This window comes from Coregonus lavaretus (assembly GCF_964263955.1).
Source record: "Coregonus lavaretus genome assembly, contig: HAP1_SCAFFOLD_3810, whole genome shotgun sequence".
In the NCBI taxonomy this organism is placed as follows: domain Eukaryota; kingdom Metazoa; phylum Chordata; class Actinopteri; order Salmoniformes; family Salmonidae; genus Coregonus; species Coregonus lavaretus.
In genome coordinates, this window is record NW_028159150.1 from 1 (window position 1) to 16,025 (window position 16,025).

Sequence of the window (16,025 nt, forward strand, 5' to 3'; positions counted from 1 at the left end):
GCACTAAATCACTCAGCACTACTAAATGCACAATGGGTTTAAAGCTAAACAATGCAGTCAGCACACTGCATGCCTGGCCTACTCTGCTCTATTGTTCCACTGAGGCAGGCCAGGCAGCAGGCTGGCAGAGGACCAGACACACAGCTGGAGGTCACAGGCTAGCATACACTCCCTCTCCTCTCTCTAACACAGAGAGAGATTACTGGCCAGGGAAATGGAAGGACAAAAAGAGCTCAGTCTTAGATGAAAACATCCCTGGTTTCAGGGACAGAAAATGCTGAATTTTTACTAATATCTAGGACTGGGCTTAGACCATAATATTGTTAGATGCAAAATGATTCCATCTGATCCAGAAATCTCAGTGTGGCCCGCCCTGTGTGTCTGAGCTGAGGTTCTTACCCGCAGTCGGGGGTGGGGCACCAGCGGCAGTCAGGGTCAGCCACCAGCCATCGCCTCAACATGAACTCCTCATACTTCTCCATGAGGGGCTGGTCTCCCAGGATGATGCGGATGTCGTGGGGGTTGAACCGCTCGGAGCACTCTGGACAGCTGATGTTGACGCGCGACTCACTGATCTCTATGCGCAAGTACTGGCGCAGGCAGTCCGCACAGGAGCGGTGGTGGCAGGTCATGATGTCTGGGAAACTGTCCCTGGAGTGGCGTAGAAGGCACAGAGGGCACTCCAGCAGCTCTGGACCCCGGGAGGAAGAAGAGGAGGAGGAAGATGAGGCCCCTAGGGAGGAGGTGCAGGCAGCTCCTGCCACTGAGAAGGCAGAGTTCTTATCGTTTAGCATGAGGTCTGAGTGGATGCTGTCTATGCTGGCGATGGCATCTCCTCCTCCTCCTCCTCCTCCTCCATGGAGCTCCTTGGACTTCCTCTTGGGCTCCCGGCGCCGTCTGAACAGGTTCCCCAGGGACAGACGTCTCTTCTTGGGGGCCTTCTTGACGGAGGGCAGGCTGACTGAGGAGGAGGTGGAGGACTGAAGGTCCCGGTCAGAGCCCATGGCGTGGTCCTTCTGGAGGCTCATCATCATGTTGTCTCCAGAGGGGGGCGCTGCCCAGAGTTAGGGAGGCTGGGAACAGGGAGAGACTGAGGTGGGTGGGGTTGTGGACAGTGGAAGGGAGGGAGGGGGGGGGGGGTCAGGTGTCTAGTGGGGCACACAGGGTTTAAGCCATGGTGTTCTCGTCAGTCCTTTCCTGGGTCTCCGGGGCTCAGAGGGGCCTGAGGATAAAATAGAAGAGAAGGAAACAAAAGTATCTGTTAACAAGTATTCAAACACCAAGCATCTACATGTGGAACGTTAACTACAGGTTTCTAAAATTAAACAAGATACACTCCACATCTGGAGTCATCGTTTCAATCATCGTATGAACTAGAGAAGCCGGTGACTGTGATAAACTCCTTAATGCCATCTGATTAACTCCGGAACGTATTCCAGTCTGTGCTAGCGAAACAGTCCTGTAGCTTAGACTCCGCTTCATCGGACCACTTCCGTATTGAGCATGTCACTGGTGCTTCCTGTTTGAGTTTTTGCTTGTAAGCAGGAATCAGGAGGATAGAGTTGTGGTTAGATTTGCCAATTGGAGGGTGAGGGGGAGCTTTGTGTGTGTGGAGTAAAGGTGATCTAGAGTTTTTTCGCCTCTAGTTGCAAAGGTGACATGCTGGTAGAAAACGGATTTCCGTTTTCCTGCATTAAAGTCCCCGGCCACTAGGAGCGCCGCCTCTGGATGAGCATTTTCTTGTTTGCTTATGGCCTTATACAGCTGGTTGAGTGAGGTCTTAGTGCCAGCAGCGGTTTGTGGTGGTAAATAGACAGCTACGAAAAATGTAAATATATGGTGTACAATTGATCATAAGGTATTCTAACTCAGGCGAGCAGAACCTCGAGACTTCCTTAATATTAGAGATCGCGCACCAGCTGTTGTTAACAAAGAGACACACAACTCCCCTTGAGTTTACCAGAAGCTTCCGTTCTGTCCTGCTGATGTATAGAAAAATGTGCTCGATTTATATTTTCCATGTCCTTGTTCAGCCACGACTCTGAGAAACATAGGATATTACAGTTCTTCAGATTACGTTGAAAGGACAGTCTCAAACGGAGCTCGTGCAATTTACTCTCCAGTTATTGCACGCTCGCCAACAGAACAAAGGGGAGAGGTGGTTTATCCAGTCGCCGACGAAGTCTCGTCAGGTATCCCGCACGCCAGCCTCTAGAACACTGCCTCTTCCTTTTACGAGTGTCTGGGATTTGGGCCTGGTCCGGGATGAGCAGTATGTCCTTCTCCACCGACTCATTGAAGTAGAAATCCTCGTCCAAATCGATGTTAGTGATCGCTGGTCTGATGTCCAGCTCTTTTCGGTCACAGGAAGGATGCGAGGAAACGATGGTGGAAACATTATGTACAAAACAAGTAAAGATCAGCGAGGAAAAAAACACAAAATTGCACAATTAGTCAGGAGCCGGTAAAGCATAGGATCAGAGATCACGTCATGTTTCGCAGAGAGAGAGGTTCATATAGGATCAGAGATCACTTTATGTCTGGGTGTCATTACTAAACACAGTTGGCCCCTGATGTCTGGGTGTCATTACTAAACACAGTTGGCCCCTGATGTCTGGGTGTCATTACTAAACACAGTTGGCCCCTGATGTCTGGGTGTCATTACTAAACACAGTTGGCCCCTGATGTCTGGGTGTCATTACTAAACACAGTTGGCCCCTGATGTCTGGGTGTCATTACTAAACACAGTTGGCCCCTGATGTCTGGGTGTCATTACTAAACACAGTTGGCCCCTGATGTCTGGGTGTCATTACTAAACACAGTTGGCCCCTGATGTCTGGGTGTCATTACTAAACACAGTTGGCCCCTGATGTCTGGGTGTCATTACTAAACACAGTTGGCCCCTGATGTCTGGGTGTCATTACTAAACACAGTTGGCCCCTGATGTCTGGGTGTCATTACTAAACACAGTTGGCCCCAGCAGCAGTGTGTAGTGTGTAATATCCACACTACGGTCTCTCTAAGCTCAAGTGTAATATGTGTTCTGGAGAATTTCACAGCTCACTGTGTTCTCTGGAACCATGCATGAAAACATCACACACACACACAAGATATTGAGGAGATCCCAACACCAGTGTGCCAGACAGAACCCAACGATACTGAGGAGATCCCAACACCAGTGTGCCAGACAGAACCCAACGATACTGAGGAGATCCCAACACCAGTGTGCCAGACAGAACCCAACGATACTGAGGAGATCCCAACACCAGTGTGCCAGACAGAACCCAGCTACACTATGTGCAGTTTTCTCCCATTTCTCTTCTTAGGGGGGACTGACTAGTCTTCTGTCCTCTGCCAGGCCACAAACAGCGGAGCTGAAAACGACATAGATCACTCTGTAATCATGATTCATATGAGGAAAATGTCATAACCAGAATCATCCCACTCCATACCAGCCCTCTCTTAACGGAGCAGTTTTCTAGGAGACCAACAGGAGGGCTAAGTATGTAGGCCATGTAGATGATGTATCCCTGGGGAGTGGACTGTGGCCAGTAACCACCAGGGAGGCATTCTACCAATGATACAGTATATTAACCCTAGATAACTGACAGAGGGCGCTGTTTTGAAGCCAACACACAGGGAGGAGAGACTGGCAGGGCCCACAGTGAGGAGAGGAGAGGAGAGACTGGCAGGGCCCACAGTGAGGAGAGGAGAGGAGAGACTGGCTGGGCCCACAGTGAGGAGAGGAGAGACTGGCAGGGCCCACAGTGAGGAGAGGAGAGGAGAGACTGGCTGGGCCCACAGTGAGGAGAGGAGAGGAGAGACTGGCAGGGCCCACAGTGAGGAGAGGAGAGACTGGCAGGGCCCACAGTGAGGAGAGGAGAGGAGAGACTGGCAGGGCCCACAGTGAGGAGAGGAGAGGAGAGACTGGCAGGGCCCACAGTGAGGAGAGGAGAGGAGAGACTGGCAGGGCCCACAGTGAGGAGAGGAGAGGAGAGACTGGCAGGGCCCACAGTGAGGAGAGGAGAGGAGAGACTGGCAGGGCCCACAGTGAGGAAAGGAGAGGAGAGACTGGCAGGGCCCACAGTGAGGAGAGGAGAGGAGAGACTGGCAGGGCCCACTGTGAGGAGAGGAGAGGAGAGACTGGCAGGGCCCACAGTGAGGAGAGGAGAGACTGGCAGGGCCCACAGTGAGGAGAGGAGAGACTGGCAGGGCCCACAGTGAGGAGAGACTGGCAGGGCCCACAGTGAGGAGAGGAGAGACTGGCAGGGCCCACAGTGAGGTGAGGAGAGGAGAGACTGGCAGGGCCCACAGTGAGGTGAGGAGAGGAGAGACTGGCAGGGCCCACAGTGAGGTGAGGAGAGGAGAGACTGGCAGGGCCCACAGTGAGGTGAGGAGAGGAGAGACTGGCAGGGCCCACAGTGAACAGTGAGGAGAGGAGAGACTGGCAGGGCCACAGTGAGGAGAGGAGAGACTGGCAGGGCCCACAGTGAGGAGAGGAGAGGAGAGACTGGCAGGGCCCACAGTGAGGAGAGGAGAGACTGGCAGGGCCCACAGTGAGGAGAGGAGAGACTGGCAGGGCCCACAGTGAGGAGAGGAGAGACTGGCAGGGCCCACAGTGAGAGGAGAGGAGAGACTGGCAGGGCCCACAGTGAGGAGAGGAGAGGAGAGACTGGCAGGGCCCACAGTGAGGTGAGGAGAGGAGAGACTGGCAGGGCCCACAGTGAGGTGAGGAGAGGAGAGACTGGCAGGGCCCACAGTGAGGTGAGGAGAGGAGAGACTGGCAGGGCCCACAGTGAGGTGAGGAGAGGAGAGACTGGCAGGGCCCACAGTGAGGAGAGGAGAGGAGAGACTGGCAGGGCCCACAGTGAGGAGAGGAGAGGAGAGACTGGCAGGGCCCACAGTGAGGAGAGGAGAGGAGAGACTGGCAGGGCCCACAGTGAGGAGAGGAGAGGAGAGACTGGCAGGGCCCACAGTGAGGTGAGGAGAGGAGAGACTGGCAGGGCCCACAGTGAGGAGAGGAGAGAGACTGGCAGGGCCCACAGTGAGTGAGGGAGAGGAGAGACTGGCAGGGCCCACAGTGAGGAGAGGAGAGACTGGCAGGGCCCACAGTGAGGAGAGGAGAGACTGGCAGGGCCCACAGTGAGGAGAGGAGAGACTGGCAGGGCCCACAGTGAGGAGAGGAGAGACTGGCAGGGCCCACAGTGAGGAGAGGAGAGACTGGCAGGGCCCACAGTGAGGAGAGGAGAGACTGGCAGGGCCCACAGTGAGGAGAGGAGAGACTGGCAGGGCCCACAGTGAGGAGAGGAGAGACTGGCAGGGCCCACAGTGAGGAGAGGAGAGACTGGCAGGGCCCACAGTGAGGAGAGGAGAGACTGGCTGGGCCCACAGTGAGGAGAGGAGAGACTGGCAGGGCCCACAGTGAGGAGAGGAGAGGAGAGACTGGCAGGGCCCACAGTGAGGAGAGGAGAGGAGAGACTGGCAGGGCCCACAGTGAGGAGAGGAGAGGAGAGACTGGCAGGGCCCACAGTGAGGAGAGGAGAGGAGAGACTGGCAGGGCCCACAGTGAGGAGAGGAGAGGAGAGACTGGCAGGGCCCACAGTGAGGAGAGGAGAGGAGAGACTGGCAGGGCCCACAGTGAGGAGAGGAGAGACTGGCAGGGCCCACAGTGAGGAGAGGAGAGACTGGCAGGGCCCACAGTGAGGAGAGGAGAGACTGGCAGGGCCCACAGTGAGGAGAGGAGAGACTGGCAGGGCCCACAGTGAGGAGAGAAGAGACTGGCAGGGCCCACAGTGAGGAGAGACTGGGGGATGTAAAAGGCAGGAAGAACACACTATAGGACATTTCCATGTGAAAGGACCAATGAGAACTAACATGTGTTCATAGGAGCATGTTAAATTGGGTGTCAAATGAAAGCTAGGAGTCTACAGTGAGGGAAAAAAGTATTTGATCCCCTGCTGATTTTGTACGTTTGCCCACTGACAAAGAAATGATCAGTCTATAATTTTAATGGTAGGTTTATTTGAACAGTGAGAGACAGAATAACAACAACAAAATCCAGAAAAACACATGTCAAAAATGTTACAAATTGATTTCCATTTTAATGAGGAAAATAAGTATTTGACCCTTCTGCAAAACATGACTTAGTACTTGGTGGCAAAACCCTTGTTGGCAATCACAGAGGTCAGACGTTTCTCTTGTAGTTGGCCACCAGGTTTGCACACATCTCAGGAGGGATTTTTTCCCACTCCTCTTTGTAGATCTTCTCCAAGTCATTAAGGTTGAGGCTGACGTTTGGCAACTCGAACCTTCAGCTCCCTTCACAGATTTTCTATGGGATTAAGGTCTGGAGACTGGCTAGGCCACTCCAGGACCTTAATGTGCTTCTTCTTAAACCACTCCTTTGTTGCCTTGGCCGTGTGTTTTGGGTCATTGTCATGCTGGAATACCCATCCACGACCCATTTTCAATGCCCTGGCTGAGGGAAGGAGGTTCTCACCCAAGATCTGACGGTACATGGCCCTGTCCATCGTCCCTTTGATGCGGTGAAGTTGTCCTGTCCCCTTAGCAGAAAAACACCCAAAAAGCATAATGTTTCCACCTCCATGTTTGACGGTTGGGATGGTGTTCTTGGGGTCATAGGCAGCATTCCTCCTCCTCCAAACACGGCGAGTTGAGTTGATGCCAAAGACCTCGATTTTGGTCTCATCTGACCACAACACTTTCACCCAGTTCTCCTCTGAATCATTCAGATGTTCATTGGCAAACTTCAGACGGGCATGTATATGTGCTTTCTTGAGCATGGGGACCTTGCGGGAGCTGCAGGATTTCAGTCCTTCACGGCGTAGTGTGTTACCAATTGTTTTCTTGGTGACTATGGTCCCAGCTGCCTTGAGATCATTGACAAGATCCTCCAGTGTAGTTCTGGGCTGATTCCTCACCGTTCTCATGATCAATGCAACTCCACGAGGTGAGATCTTGCATGGAGCCCCAGGCCGAGGGAGATTGACAGTTATTTTGTGTTTCTTCCATTTGCGAATAATCACACCAACTGTTGTCACCTTCTCACCAAGCTGCTTGGCGATGGTCTTGTAGCCCATTCCAGCCTTGTTTAGGTCTACAATCTTGTCTCTGACATCCTTGGAGAGCCCTGGTCTTGGCCATGGTGGAGAGTTTGGAATCTGATTGATTGATTGCTTCTGTGGACAGGTGTCTTGTATACAGGTAACAAGCTGAGATTAGGAGCACTCCCTTTAAGAGTGTGCTCCTAATCTCAGCTCGTTACCTGTATAAAAGACACCTGGGAGCCAGAAATCTTTCTGATTGAGAGGGGGTCAAATACTTATTTCCCTCATTAAAATGCAAATCAATTTATAACATTTTGGACATGCGTCTTTCTGGATTTTTTTGTTGTTATTCTGTCTCTCACTGTTCAAATAAACCTACCATTAAAATTATAGACTGATCATTTCTTTGTCAGTGGGCAAACGAACAAAATCATCAGGGGATCAAATACTTTTTTCCCTCACTGTATATGTTTTATTTAATTTAAGGCATATATACATTTTTCTACAATTTTCCATCCTAAATATTAGGAATAAGCAAAAGCGTTGATTTCTGGTCAAACAGATAGAAAAGGGATCTTAGAAAAACATTTACCAGAGAAAGGTATAACAATATTGAAGACCTCTTAACTAATATCAACACTTATATTTAGTTTAGGAGCAATGTTTCTAACTTCTATAAGTTGAAGAAACATTGCCTTGAAATTCCATTACCAAAAACACACATTCCTTTAAGATACACAGAGTACAAAAACGGCTCTTTCCATGACAGACTGACCAGGTGAATCGAGGTGAAAGCTATGATCCCTTAATGATGTCACTTGTTAAATCCACTTGAATCAGTGTAGATGAAGGGGAGGAGACAGGTTAAATAAGGATTTTCAAGCCTTGATACAATTGTGACATAATGTAAGTGCCTTTGAACGGGGTATGGTAGTAGATGCCAGGTGCACCAGTTTGAGTTTGTCAAGAACTGCAACGCTGCTGGGTTTTTCACGCTCAACAGTTTCCCGTGTGTATCAAGAATGGTCCACCACCCAAAGGACATCCAGCCAACTGGACACAAAAATTATTTTTTTTATAGAGGTGGCGCAGCGCCTCTTACATTCTTTGGGGAGAACCCTGAGTTCAGTACAGTAGAGTATAGTTCTGTACAGTAGAGTAAAGTTCAGTACAGTAGAGTAGAGTTCTGTACAGACAGTAGAGTATAGTTCAGTACAGTAGAGTATAGTTCTGTACAGTAGAGTATAGTTCTGTACAGTAGAGTATAGTTCAGTACAGTACATTTTACATTTACATTTTAGTCATTTAGCAGACGCTCTTATCCAGAGCGACTTACAGTTAGTGCATACATTATTTTTATCGAACCCACAACCCTGGCGTTGCAAACGCCATGCTCTACCAACTGAGCTACATCCCCTGCCGGCCAAATCCCTCCCCTATCCTGGACGACCCTGGGCCAATTGTGCGCCGCCCCATGGGTCTCCCGGTCAGTAGAGTATAGTTCTGTACAGTAGAGTTCTGTACAGACAGTAGAGTATAGTTCAGTACAGTAGAGTATAGTTCTGTACAGTATAGTACAGTAGAGTATAGTTATGTACAGTAGAGTATAGTTCTGTACAGTAGAGTATAGTTCTGTACAGTAGAGTATAGTTCAGTACAGTTCAGTACAGTTCAGTACAGTACAGTAGAGTATAGTTCAGTAGAGTATTGTTCAGTACAGTAGAGTATAGTTCAGTACATTATAGTATAGGTCTGCACAGTAGAGTATAGTTCTGCACAGTATAGTTCTGCACAGTAGAGTATAGTTCAGTACAGTATATTATAGTTCAGTACAGCACAGTAGAGTATAGTACAGTAGAGTATAGTTCATTACAGTACAGTATAGTTCAGTACAGTAGAGTAAAGTTCAGTACAGTAGAGTAGAGTTCAGTACAGTACAGTAGAGTATAGTTCAGTACAGTAGAGTAGAGTTCAGTACAGTAGTGTAGTACAGTTCAGTAGAGTACAGTAGAGTATAGTTCAGTACAGCACAGTAGAGTACAGTTCAGTACAGTACAGTGGTCCAACCACATTTGGTCTGGTTTGGGGGCAGAGCTCATTAAAATAATAGCCAGTGTGTATAATAATACCCAAATATGCAAAGGAGGATATTGTATGTTTCTACCTTTGTGTTCATATTCAGGATACATCACCATGAAGAGCATGACTTTCATATCATCATTATGCATTTCTGTGTAGTACAGATCAGGGACCCATGATGCAATTCTGTTACAGCAATTCAGTTCCTGGGTATAAATCCACTTCACTTACTGTAGTTCAAGAACCACAAGAGATTCTTTCAAAGTTAATGTGTCATGTCATAGCTGACACCCCATTCTTTCTGCAGACATAGTTTAACTTTCATTCGGTGCCGACGTGGACACAAACTGAGGGAGATTTAACGGTAAATGTGTTTTTATAAAATGTTCAGTGTAAATTGTTAAAAGTAGTCATTGTGCATAGAGTTGTATGGTTTGTTCAACTTTGAAATCAATGTTTTTTGTTTGGCATACATAAAAATAAAAATAAAAGTGCAATATGCAGAAATTGCTCCGCCATTTCCTGGTTGCTAAAATTCAGTTTATGTGACAAAACAAGCAATGCATAGTGTAGAGAACCATTGTACCATCTAAACAGCTGTGAAATATCTATTCCATAACCAAAAATATTGTATTTTCAGCTGTTTGAAGCTGGTGTACAAAACCATAAGTAAAAGACGCAAAAAATTGACTTAAAACGGGAAGCATAGAAATAGCGCACATAGAACAGATCTACTGCTTCTTAGACTTGCTTTCAATGAGAATGACAGATCTATAACTCACATTTCTATGTGTATTTGGTCGTGTCGCCCCAAAAGTTACATATTGCAGCTTTCAGTGACAAATCTGATCCTCAGCGCAATTTCGTTACTGTGGAATTGCCCTATAGTACTCTATACTAAAGCACAGCCTTCTGACAAGAAAAGCCCTCAGCTCTTCCTCCAGGATATTACTTCCTAACCCACTTCAAAAGACCATTGTGCAGTTCCTCCTTAGGGCTGCTCTGAACCCTAACTACTATGGTGAAATAGTACAGAGGTTTCTCCTAAACGAGGAGTGAGAAGGACAGTGCTTTCCAAAATAATGGAGAATAGAGGATATTGCATTTCAGTCAGATTGTCCTGACCACTGTACTGGTACATGCTTATCACCAGGAGCAGATGTGGCGTAGTACTGCATTATTCTGATGGGGGTTGGGACAGGTCAACTAGATAGCCCGTCTCCAGACAGGGTTCCAGTAGCCTCGCAGAATGAAACACTCAGTTAATCTGGACAAGAGCTGAAGTCAGCAGAGAGGAGCTATTCAAACTCATCACACAGCTTTATTAAGAGGCTAAACTAGAACCAGCTGAGCCCAGCTTTGAGAAAAGGTGCCTGAGACCGGGAGAGAGAGGAGAGAGAGTAAGGTAAGGAGGGAGAGAGAGAGGTAAGGAGAGAGAGGTAGGAGGGAGAGAGAGAGGTAGGAGGGAGAGAGAGAGGTAAGGAGGGAGGTAAGGAGAGAGGGAGAGAGAGGTGTAAGGAGAGAGAGAGAGGTGTAAGGAGAGAGAGAGAGAGAGAGGTGTAAGGAGAGAGAGGGAGAGAGAGAGAGAGAGGTGTAAGGAGAGAGAGAGAGAGAGAGAGGTGTAAGGAGAGAGAGAGAGAGAGAGGTGTAAGGAGAGAGAGAGGTGTAAGGAGAGAGAGAGGTGTAAGGAGAGAGAGAGGTGTAAGGAGAGAGAGAGGGGTAAGGAGGGAGAGAGGTAAGGAGGGAGAGAGAGGTAAGGAGGGAGAGAGAGGTAAGGAGGGAGAGAGAGGTAAGGAGGGAGAGAGAGGGGTAAGGACAGAGGGAGAGAGGTAAGGAGGGAGAGGGGTAAGGAGCGAGAGAGAGGTAAGGAGCGAGAGAGGGGTAAGGAGAGAGAGGTAAGGAGGGAGAGAGAGAGAGGTAAGGAGAGAGAGAGGGGTAAGGAGAGAGAGTGAGAGGTAAGGAGGGAGAGAGGGGTAAGGAGAGAGAGCGAGGGGTAAGGAGAGAGAGAGAGAGAGAGAGAGAGAGAGAGAGGGGTAAGGAGAGAGAGAGGTATGGAGAGAGAGAGAGAGGTAAAGAGAGAGGGAAGGAGGGAGAGAGAGAGAGAGGGAAGGAGGGAGAGAGAGAGGTAAGGAGAGAGAGAGAGAAAGAGAGGTAAGGAGAGAGAGAGCGGTAAGGAGAGAGAGAGAGAGAGAGAGAGGGGTAAGGAGAGAGAGAGAGAGCGAGAGAGGTAAGGAAAGAGAGAGAGGTAAGGAAAGAGAGAGGTAAGGAGAGAGAGGTAAGGAGGGAGGGACAGAGGTAAGGAGGGAGAGAGAGTGGTAAGGAGAGAGAGAGAGGGGTAAGGAGAGAGAAAGAGAGAGAGGGGTAAGGAGAGAGAGAGGGGTAAGGAGAGAGAGAGGGGAGTAAGGAGAGAAAGAGAGGTAAGGAGAGAGAGAGAGAGAGGGGGGTCAGGAGAGAGAGAGAGCGAGAGAGGGGGGTAAGGAGAGAGAGAGAGAGTGGTAAGGAGAGAGAGAGAGAGAGAGAGAGAGAGGGGGTAAGGAGAGAGAGAGAGGGGTAAGGAGAGAGAGAGAGAGAGATAAGGAAAGAGAGATAAGGAAAGAGAGAGAGGTACAGAAAGAGAGAGGTAAGGAAAGAGAGAGGTAAGGAAAGAGAGAGAGAGAGAGTTAAGAATGGAGAGAGAGAGGTAAGGAGAGAGAGAGAAAGAGGTAAGGAGAGAGAGAGCGGTAAGGAGAGAGAGAGAGAGAGAGAGAGGGGGGTAAGGAGAGAGAGAGAGAGAGCGAGAGAGGTAAGGAAAGAGAGAGAGGTAAGGAAAGAGAGGTAAGGAAAGAGAGAGAGAGAGAGAGAGAGAGAGAGAGAGAGAGAGAGAGAGAGAGGTAAGGAGAGAGGGGTAAGGAGAGAGAGAGAGAGAGAGAGAGAGAGAGAGAGAGAGAGAGAGAGAGAGAGATAAGGGGGATTTGGTCTCTTCATAAAACGCCAAGCAGGCCCAAGTATTCTCTATCACAGCTCTAGTCCTGTGGTCCAACCCATACTGCTGGAGTATGCATCTCATAGATGAAGTGTCAACTTCAAGGGGAAGCGTGGAGCGCTGTAGGAAGACAGGCTGGTAGAAAACACTGCTCGCAATAAATTAACGTTTCTAAGGCATCTCTCTCAGATAACAGAGAGAGTGGATCACTGTCAGTCATGTGGAGATGCAAAGATGCTAAAGCCCACTTTCAGTCACGTGGAGATGCTAAAGCCCACCGTCAGTCATGTGGAGATGCTAAAGCCCACTGTCAGTCATGTGGAGATGCTAAAGCCCACTGTCAGTCACGTGGAGATGCTAAAGCCCACCGTCAGTCATGTGGAGATGCTAAAGCCCACTGTCAGTCATGTGGAGATGCTAAAGCCCACTGTCAGTCACGTGGAGATGCTAAAGCCCACCGTCAGTCATGTGGAGATGCTAAAGCCCACCGTCAGTCATGTAGAGATGCTAAAGCCCACTGTCAGTCACGTGGAGATGCTAAAGCCCACTGTCAGTCACGTGGAGATGCTAAAGCCCACCGTCAGTCATGTGGAGATGCTAAAGCCCACTGTCAGTCATGTGGAGATGCTAAAGCCCAATGTCAGTCATGTGGAGATGCTAAAGCCCACTGTTTAAAAAATAGATATATTTCACCTTTATTTAAATAACAATAATATGCCATTTAGCAGACGCTTTTATCCAAAGCGACTTACAGTCATGTGCGCATACATTTTTACGTATGGGTGGTCCCGGGGATCGAACCCACTACCCTGGCGTTACAAGCGCCATGCTCTACCAATTGAGCTACAGAGGACCTCGTAGCCAGGTAAGCCAGTTGAGAAGTTCTCATTTACAACTGCGACCTGGCCAAGATAAAGCAAAGCAGTGCGATAAAAACAACAACACAGAGTTGTTAGCTCAGTTGGTAGAGCGGAGGCCTGTAGAGGCTAACTGCTGAAATCCTTAGGTCGCTGGTTCAAATCTGGCTCCAAGGAAATGTTTTCCTACTGTTCTTTTATTTTACTTTTTTTTCAACACTTTTTTGTTGTTGTTTTATTTTACTTTTTTATTAAAAATAAATGCACTGTTGGTTAAGGGCTGTAAGTAAGCATTTCACTGTAATGTCTGCACCTGTTGTATTCGGCGCATGTGGCCAATACAATTTCATATGGGGTAAACAAAACATAAAGTCAAAAATACAACAGAAAATATATATACAGTGTGTGCAAATGTAGTAAGTTATGGAGGTAAGGCAATAAATAGGCCATAGTGCAAAAATACACTGCTCAAAAAAATAAAGGGAACACTTAAACAACACAATGTAACTCCAAGTCAATCACACTTCTGTGAAATCAAACTGTCCACTTAGGAAGCAAACACTGATTGACAATACATTTCACATGCTGTTGTGCAAATGGAATAGACAACAGGTGGAAATTATAGGCAATTAGCACGACACCCCCAATAAAGAAGTGGTTCTGCAGGTGGTGACCACAGACCACTTCTCAGTTCCTATGCTTCCTGGCTGATGTTTTGGTCACTTTTGAATGCTGGCGGTGCTTTCACTCTAGTGGTAGCATGAGACGGAGTCTACAACCCACACAAGTGGCTCAGGTAGTGCAGCTCATCCAGGATGGCACATCAATGCGAGCTGTAGCAAGAAGGTTTGCTGTGTCTGTCAGCGTAGTGTCCAGAGCATGGAGGCACTACCAGGAGACAGGCCAGTACATCAGGAGACGTGGAGGAGGCCTTAGGAGGGCAACAACCCAGCAGCAGGACTGCTAGCTCCGTATTTGTGCAAGGAGGAGCAGGAGGAGCACTGCCAGAGCCCTGCAAAATGACCTCCAGCAGGCCACAAATGTGCATGTGTCTGCTCAAACGGTCAGAAACAGACTCCATGAGGGTGGTATGAGGGCCCGGCGTCCACAGGTGGGGGTTGTGCTTACTGCCCAACACCGTGCAGGACGTTTGGCATTTGCCAGAGAACACCAAGATGGGCAAATTCGCCACTGGCACCCTGTGCTCTTCACAGATGAAAGCAGGTTCACACTGAGCACGTGACAGATGTGACAGAGTCTGTAGACGCCGTGGAGAACGTTCTGCTGCCTGCAACATCCTCCAGCATGACCGGTTTGGCGGTGGGTCAGTCATGGTGTGGGGTGGCATTTCTTTGGGGGGCCGCACAGCCCTCCATGTGCTCGCCAGAGGTAGCCTGACTGCCATTAGGTACCGAGATGAGATCCTCAGACCCCTTGTGAGACCATATGCTGGTGCGGTTGGCCCTGGGTTCCTCCTAATGCAAGACATTCATGTGGCTGGAGTGTGTCAGCAGTTCCTGCAAGAGGAAGGCATTGATGCTATGGACCGCCCGTTCCCCAGACCTGAATCCAATTGAGCACATCTGGGACATCATGTCTCGCTCCATCCACCAACGCCACGTTGCACCACAGACTGTCAAGGAGTTGGCGAATGCTTTAGTCCAGGTCTGGGAGGAGATCCCTCAGGAGACCATCTGCCACCTCATCAGGAGCATGCCCAGGCATTGTAGGGAGGTCATACAGGCACGTGGAGGCCACACACACTACTGAGCCTCATTTTGACTTGTTTTAAGGACATTACATCAAAGTTGGATCAGCCTGTAGTGTGGTTTTCCACTTTAATTTTGAGGGTGACTCCAAATCCAGACCTCCATGGGTTGATACATTTGATTTCCATTGATAATTTTTGTGTGATTTTGTTGTCAACACATTCAACTATGTAAAGAAAAAAGTATTTAATAAGATTATTTCATTCATTCAGATCTAGGATGTGTTGTTTAAGTGTTCCCTTTATTTTTTTGAGCAGTGTAGTTACAATTTCGTAATTAACACTGGAATGATAGATGTGCAAAATATGATGTGCAAATAGAGATACTGGGGTGCAAATTAGCTAAATGAATAACAATATGGGGATGAGGTAGTTGGGTGGGCTAATTTCAGAAGGGCTGTGTACAGGTGCAGTGATCGGTAAGGTGCTCTGACAACTGATGCTTAAAGTTAGTGAGGGAGATAGTCTCCAGCTTCAGAGATTTTTGCAGTTCGTTCCAGTCATTGGCAGCAGAGAACTGGAATGGCGGGCAAAGGAGGTGTTGGCTTTGGGGATGACCAGTGAGATTTACCTGCTGGAGCGCATACTACGGGTGGGTGTTGCTATGGTGACCAGTGAGCTAAGATAAGGCGGGGATTTGCCTAGAAGTGATTTATAGATGGCCTGGAGCCAGTGGGTTTGGCGACAAATATGTAGTGAGGGCCAGCCAACAAGAGCGTACAGGTCACAATGGTGGGTAGTATATGGGGCTTTGGTGACAAAACGGATGGCACTGTGATAGACTACATCCAATTGCTGAGTAGAGTGTTGGAGGCTATTTTGTAACGGTCAGTCACATGGAGACGCTAAAGCCCACTGTCAGTCAAGATGCTAAAGCCCACTGTCAGTCAAGATGCTAAAGCCCACTGTCAGTCACATGGAGACGCTAAAGCCCACTGTCAGTCAAGATGCTAAAGCCCACTGTCAGTCAAGATGCTAAAGCCCACTGTCAGTCACATGGAGACGCTAAAGCCCACTGTCAGTCAAGATGCTAAAGCCAGTACTAATGAAAAATAGACTCAGTCCTGCAACAGGGTAATTTACACAGAGAGAGACTAACTATTTGCACATAATGACATTTGAAATGTCTTTATTCTTTTGGAACTTTTGTGAGTGTAATGTTTACTGTTAAGAGAGCGAGAGAGAAGGAGCTAGGGGAGAGAGAGAGCGAGGGGGCTAGGAGAGAGAGCGAGAAAAGGGTCTAGGGGAGAGAGAGAAGGGGCTAGGGGAGAGAGAGAGGGGGCTAGGGGAGA

At 48.7% G+C, this 16,025-nt stretch overlaps 1 protein-coding gene across 1 annotated transcript in view; it reads right to left on the minus strand.

Moving 5' to 3' along the window:
* Positions 1 to 399: 399 nt before the first annotated feature.
* Positions 400 to 16,025, minus strand: part of LOC311123241 (E3 ubiquitin-protein ligase RNF19A-like) — a gene marked incomplete at its 3' end in the record, with an annotated part of 48,891 nt that continues 33,265 nt past the window's right edge. Inside the window, exon 2 of the mRNA XM_084197498.1 lies at positions 400 to 1,222. Coding sequence (XP_084053624.1) covers positions 400 to 1,034 — 635 coding nt within the window. The remainder of the gene's footprint in view (positions 1,223 to 16,025) is intronic.